The sequence below is a fragment of the Magallana gigas genome, chromosome 9 (assembly GCF_963853765.1).
Source record: "Magallana gigas chromosome 9, xbMagGiga1.1, whole genome shotgun sequence".
NCBI lineage: Eukaryota > Metazoa > Mollusca > Bivalvia > Ostreida > Ostreidae > Magallana > Magallana gigas.
This window is the reverse complement of record NC_088861.1, coordinates 10,817,659-10,824,926: the sequence shown is the minus strand read 5'-3', so window position 1 is coordinate 10,824,926 and position 7,268 is coordinate 10,817,659. Positions and strand designations below refer to the sequence as shown.

The window sequence follows — 7,268 nt, the reverse complement described above, 5'->3', positions numbered from 1 at the left end:
TGGTAATTTTTTTAGATCATGGGTGTAATGCCGTGAGTCAATATTTACAGAGAAATGATTATTTCAAAACCGATTAATTCTAGTCAGGTTTGTATCCATTTAAACGGAAGAGAAGTAATTGCAACATTAGGTAGATTTTGCTTGATAAATCGCTACGGAGAGAGAGAAAAAAAATTAACGAGATGAAATAGTACCTAATGTCTTTCGAATTTCTTAACCAACTCACTTCAGTAATTGATTTAAAGACCAATTTATAGAAATACACCCCAAAAAATTATATCTGCAATTAGAAATTTTTTCTTGTAGGTACATATATTGTACATTTAATATGTAGTAGATCGTAAGAAAAATAGTTTATAAACTTACGCGAAGTTTTTTTTAAAGAATCAGTTATTGCTAATTGGTATATTTTTATTGAACAATTAGGTTTCGACGGAGTATCAACAGAAATATATGTTTCAATCATGTTTTAAGTTTTATGAAAATAAAGTAAAATTTAAAACTTTAAAATTTCTGTTTAGTGTTTGCATTGCAAACTTTAATCATTCTTAGAAAATGGAGATCTCTATTCGTATGTACAACACGCATTATATAGACAGTGCATATAACTCTCTTATAGTCGTGTTTTAAGTTTAACTCTTCTGATAATGATTTCTTTGTTTATAGTCTTCTCACATTGAACTCGCAGGTATATGGCGGTGAGCTGATAGTAAATTGTAGTGAAGTACTGGATGTATCACCATATTCATCTTTTGGTAAATAGCTCAAGAGCAGAGGGTGTGAAGGCGTGAAGTCTCATCGTTAACACAGAGACTTTCCGGCTTGTTAACTTTGAGACATATAATACGTTTTAGTAGAAGAGAGAGGGGGAAATATTTTTTTTATTTCTCCTGCGGTTTGACCATGCTGATATAGCAATCGGGGTCTTCACAAAGTTTGATATACTTAATTAGGAAACCCTTCATCCTGCGGAGGGTAACCGGATTAATTCCGGCCGTGATAAGCCACCGAAGAAAATACATTATTGGGACTTATAATATAATAGATAATTTAAGGAACGAAGGAGGCGGAAGCATGGTTCTTGAGCGATTTCGAATTAAACCATGTGCATCGAAAAATGTCGTCGCCATTAAAAAAGAAGATTTACACCTAAGAGTAAAAATGTGACGTTTTAGTTCAAATGAGAACTGAGAATAAGCACATTAATCTTCGCTTTACTCAGTCATATTATTTGTGAAAGTGCTTTTTAGAAAAATCCACATGTGACTCGTTTAACTGACAAAATAACTTCCTGTAAAGTTATGTCAGAATAAAATAAAACATTGTCTCACATTTGTAAAAAATATTTATTATACTGGCAAAAATTCCAATATAGTATACATTCTCATGGCAAATAAAAACATCGGCAAAATTCCAGTGTAAAATTGTTCCCTTGCACTCATACGGGCTCTTCGTGATAACAAGGCGAAAATAAAAGAGAACGAAAGAAAGAAAAAAATATTCCATAAGAAATTAAGAGGTCAGATTCTTCCCAGAAAACAAATTAATATTTTTATCAATGTTTTGCTCTAATTGACGGGCCATTGTAGGGGTAGAAATAAAGATTGATTTTGTTTTTAGATGACGTCGATGTCGTCTGCTGTGTGAGGGCTATTCGCGCCCTAGCCCAGTGATAGTTTAATCTTCCACCCTATCTGCCTCATTAGTTCGTATCTGCATCACCAATGCACGCATAATTTGCCACAAATTTACAAATATCAACATTAAATTAGCCTAGCATGATAATGCACTTTGAACACCGATTATAGAGTCTTTCAGACATGATACACATTTTCCCCCTATGTAAACATTATGCCAAAGGAGAGAAAACACATCACAAACATTTTTGTTTTCATATTGTATAAAAATTGTACTGAATTTTAAAAAAATCAAAGATTTTTCAAAAATAATAAAATCAGATACTATAAATACAAATAAATTAACATTAGGAGGGTTTTTTTCCCCCATCATCATCGAATTAGTGAGCCTTAGCTGAAGAAGATCTCTGTTTATATTAGAAAAGCAAATATTTTTGATCTCATTCAACAAGTACACCAGCTTGTTTAAGAAGGGAGAGTGGGGAAGAATCATATTGCCCTCCTCTCCCAGTCATTGTGAATATTTACCCAGCGAATTACTCAGACGGCAAACCATGACTTTTCTTCTTAAAACCAATTTTCTCTCAAAGCAATGTTGTGTAAATGTTTAATGCTGTTAAATACAGACGGCGATACGAAATCTTCATCGTTCACGGAACAAATATATCAGATATAATTTCTGCCCAAATGATTTTCTCAAATATTTATGAAAAAAAATTAGATTTTTTTTTAAGCCAGGCTAAAAAGAGATATTGAAAAACTAAAAGTGAAAGCAGAGGAAGAAATCTTCAAAATAGTGTTGTCATTATTCAGACAAAAAAAAATTAAAATAAAATAAACCCACAGAACTGGAATAGTACAAATATTTTTATAATTACCCTATTATCTTTGTTACAAAAGATGGATAAAGTTTTGTCCATTCCATCCAATGGGGAAAAACAACAGAAGTTGAAAGTTAATAATAAAATTGGCACTTTTTGACAAATTATCCAGTTTATGCACACAGAAACTGCCATCCATAGGAACGAATTCTTTTCTTCTCTCTATCTCTCGGAATCCGCGGAAACGAACAAAAAAACCAAGGATATATAGGAATATTTAAAGACACTCACTCAGCAACACGGAAAAACACACATACAAAAGTTAGAATCAAATTCTGCTTTCTGCTTCGCATATAAATATGAAAACACGAACAATCGCAAACACATATATGGCATAAATATTTTGTTCTCTCCATGATCAGGTCATTTTTTTTCTTCATTATTTTTGCACTCTTGACCAGGGTTTATCGTAGCACATCGCAGCAGTAACAGCCATCAAACATCAAACGTCTGACGGGGGCCTGTTCAAGCATAGACCATCACGCGCTTATCATCGCCATCTTCGTCATGGTCTTCTTCTTCTCCCAGGAACAGAGGACATCATCGCTTCAAGCTACCATCGCAGTCGACGTAGAAGGGGGAGGAAGATGTACCTCTTCATTGACCGTCTCTTCATCCAAACGGGAGACCCCCGTGTAGAATTCCGGAGGAAGAGGTTGTTGAGATCGCAGGACGAGTAAGAATGGGGGGTTTGGTGGCGAGATTTTTGTGGCTTCAGAAGAAGGTATATCGTGAGGAGATTAAAAAAAACAAAAACAAACAAACAACGGATGTTAGAATGCTAGTCAGTGCGTCGGGGAATGGTTCTGTGTGTTATAATGAGGATGTCCACCTGACTGTGGGTTATGAGCGTTCAGTAACTGTCCTACGGAATGATAATTCGGTGACATTAAAGTCTGTGAGGAGGACACTGCCATATTGAGTCCGGTATGTTCAGAGCCATTCATGGCCCCGTTGGGCCGTGATTGTAAAGGGCTATCCGCCCGGGAACTTCCATCCTCACTATCAGGCATGATGATCTCCCCATTCGCACCTATCTGGCCGGGAGGAGTCATCCGTTTCTCCTTTTGTCGCCTGTTACAGAACCAAACCCGGACCACTTCTTTCTCCAGTTGTAATTGTTCTGCTAGTTGAGAAATTTCCTGCGCGGCAGGTTTAGGTTGTTTCATAAAGTGATTTTCTAGCGCACCTTTCACAGTCACTTCTATGCTCGTTCTCTTCTTCCGTTTTCTGCCCTGGGCCGCGATTTTGTCTATACTTGTGGTTGAGCCAGTGGTGGAATCTGCCTCCTCGAGCCATTTTTGTAGTAGAGGCTTTAACTTGCACATGTTCTTAAAACTTAACTGAAGAGCTTCAAAACGACAAATCGTGGTCTGACTGAAAACATTACCGTATAAGGTTCCGAGTGCGAGTCCAACATCGGCTTGAGTAAATCCCAATTTTATCCTCCTCTGCTTGAACTGTTTAGCGAAGGCTTCTAGGTCGTCTGATGACGGGGCGTCGTCGTCCGAGGGGGTGTGTTGGTCCAGGTCGTGATCTGGGTCCCTCATGGCGTGGGGGAGTTGGTGGGGGGACAACATTCCGTTGAGGGGGACTCCGTACCCGTGGTGCTGTAACTGGCCACCGCCATTTAAGTGAGTACCGGGAATGGGGGTATTCCAGCCGTGGGGAGCGTGGATTTGTTGTGGACCCCGATGATGAAGGGTAACTTGATGGCCCATTTCATTGCCTTGACCCGGTTTAATGTCTCGGGTGTCCCGGACAAAATTGTCTCTTAAATCCCGCATATCATGTAACTGAGGCATCCCCGTGTTCCAAGAATCCGCACTGGTCGGGATGCCCCAGTGACCGTTAAAATGTCCATTTTGCACCTGAGGAGGCATGTATTTGAGTTCCTGAATATCGGTCCTATGAATATACTGGGGCTGCTGGCCCACAGAACACTGCATTCCATGAACCGGGTCCCCGAGGGGTGAATTCAGGGAAGGAGGGGTGCCGGGCATGTAAAGTCCAGCGCTAGTAGCCATGGTCATCATGAATTCAGCTCTTGTAGAAGCTCCACATTAAATTGTTATAAGAAGTCGTTCTACATAAGTTAATACTGATCTGAATTGCAAAACGCAGCGCCCTGGTGCTTTACGTTATGTTAATGCGAATCAACAACTATCAGGACCTGGTCATATTATCAACGGTGTGACGGATGTCGCCCTCCAAACGCGCTCCCATTGGCTGCGAAATTCTTGATTGACAAAAGGGCCTAGATTATATTACGGTGCGAATTTCTGATTGGCTGGTCCAATACACGGGGGGTCGGTCCTATACGGCGCGGGGACAGGACTATCGCCATGTGCGACTCGATAATTAAATTGTGCCTAAACAAACAGTTTTTTCTATTGTTTGAATTTGAAAATAAATAAAATTAGAATAAACAAAATTTTAGAGCTTCTTCGGCCATTATGTGGAGATTTTTTTAGCAAATATATGGCAATATTTGTGAGGAAGTCATGTTATTTGAGAAATGAGACTGTCTCAATTATGTGCAATAATTGTCGAAACGTAAACATGTGTGTCGATACAAGGATTACTAATAAAATGGAAAGGCGGCAGGTATATCATATATTTTGATTCTATCGCATGGATGAGCACCACATAGGTCGCGCCGATAATAAGGAAAATAAAAAAAACTCAGGTAAGAGAGAGAGAGAGAGAGAGAGAGAGAGAGAGAGAGAGAGAGAGAGAGAGAGAGAGAGAGAGATTAAAATGCATCCCGTAACTATTATAATGAAGTTACAAAAATTTAACCAAAATTAAATCATTAAAAATTTTATTCACAAACACTTCCAACTTGCTGATGGGGAATTGTGAACGACTATAATATCAGCTGAAAATGTCCCTCGACTATAAGTTTTTCATATTTTTCGTTCACTGAAGCGAAATCTCGTAGCAATTCTCGTGTGTCGATTTATTATCAATCTACACATTTTTGCGCCTTTATTGCTGTCGGCATTATATATATGATGTGTACGCAGAGAGTAAGTTGGTACTTATCTTGATAATATTTTCTAAACTCTAATGGTTTCTTTTGTTATGTTTGCCTTTGTGTTCTTACACCTGTAACTTTTTTAAATTGAGAGTTTGCAATTTTGTTTCATGACCCCCATCTCCCCATTTGCAACTATGTGCATATATATATATTTTGAACTGTTTCCACATTAACTTTCTGAAAATAAAATATAATCATTCGTTAATTTATTTGCAAATCGATTTAATCTTTTAAAAAAATTCAACATGTAATTTACAAAAAAAGCTATTTAACAAAATTCGAATTAAATTTTATATTTCCATTATGTCATAATGTTACGTTATCATATTAGACAATTCCCTTTGTTCGAGATTCCTGTAGCCTCCCCAAAAGTATATAAAAATCCGATACGTTTAAAATATCTATAATTCACAATTGTCGGCCGTATCATTCCCAATCTTGCCTTGCAATTTGCCTATGTCATCTGACTATTAAACTTCACGCCGTATATAATTTGACTCGCACCGCAAGACATCTAAATTCTTCTTATTTTTTACCCCTTGTTCCCTTCTTCTTGAAATCCCAGTTTTAAAAAATAATACAAACAAACAAATATGGAGGATTAATAGATAGCCATAGAATTTAATGAATCTCTCAATGCAGTGCTCGAATCAACCGAAGTAAATGATCTGATTAAAAACCATTATTTTGATCAAGTAACCGTGATTTTAAGCGGAGGATGACAAAACTACTTGCGATCAAGTTTTATGAGTTAGGACCACGGGTAGTTTGAATTACTAGAGGTGTCACATATCCCCTGTGATTAAAAAAGATCTCTCATTACATTTTATATATGAAGGAGGAAAAGAAAAAGAAAAAAAGAAGAAATATCACACAAACCGCTAGGATAGGGTAAGGTGTATTTAAAGAAAAAAGAATAGCTTTGTTCCTGGAGCAGTGTTCAAAAACCGCCATTTGCGAATAAAAGCCCTCCTAAAACATTTGATATGTATCGGTTCACCAGACGTACTAACATTTCTGTGCAGTGTGCAGCTAAACGTTGATATCGAATCATATTTTAATGACTGTCAGTGACACCATCTTGAATTTATCAAGACCAATTTATTCCTTAATTTCTGTCATTAGAAAAAGATTTTTTGCAGCGGGGATCCCCGTAGAATAAGAATCTGTTTAATTGTTATTACAATGATGGCAAACTTCCTATCCGAAACATCTTCAAGAAATCCGTGTGTGAATGTACTTAAAATTACCGTGACCTTTTCTATGATTGCAAAATAATATTGAACTTTCTTCCTCTACTTCTTCAAGGCATATTTTCCCTGAAACATTGTAAATTTTGTGTCAATATCCAAAGTAAACTATAATGCAAATTTTAACCTTTCTTAATTATGCAAATGTCTGTCACAGCAGAGCCTCGTAGCAGACACTTCAAGAAAAAAAAGTTCGAGAGAGAGAGAGGAAACAGAAACATGCGTTTCTTTCTTAATATTGCCCCAAACCGAATAGCAACCCATGAGAAAGAAGGAGGGCAAAAAAATCAATTGATCTGTTTCATTATAACGCTTTGACCAGCGAAGCATATAAGTAGCGCAACGGGGACACGTCAGCTAGACCATTGTGTCGAATTTGGTCCATGCCTTACTGGCACAGAACTGGGGGGATTTGGCAAGCTTCATCCCCGCTAAATTAGGTTGTTACAGGGGACTG

At 37.4% G+C, this 7,268-nt stretch overlaps 1 protein-coding gene across 1 annotated transcript; it reads right to left on the bottom strand.

Annotated features, from left to right (window-relative positions):
• Positions 1 to 1,322: 1,322 nt before the first annotated feature.
• LOC105338407 (POU domain, class 3, transcription factor 4) lies at positions 1,323 to 4,894 on the bottom strand. Its single transcript, XM_011443517.4, has one exon. It carries the CDS (start codon positions 4,552 to 4,554, stop codon positions 3,304 to 3,306), a length of 1,251 nt encoding a protein of 416 aa, XP_011441819.3. The 5' UTR covers positions 4,555 to 4,894; the 3' UTR covers positions 1,323 to 3,303.
• Positions 4,895 to 7,268: the final 2,374 nt, after the last annotated feature.

Coding starts and splice junctions, on each gene's coding strand:
- LOC105338407 (XM_011443517.4), bottom strand. CDS start 4,554: ATGATGACCATGGCTACTAGCGCTGGACTTTACATGCCCGGCACCCCT.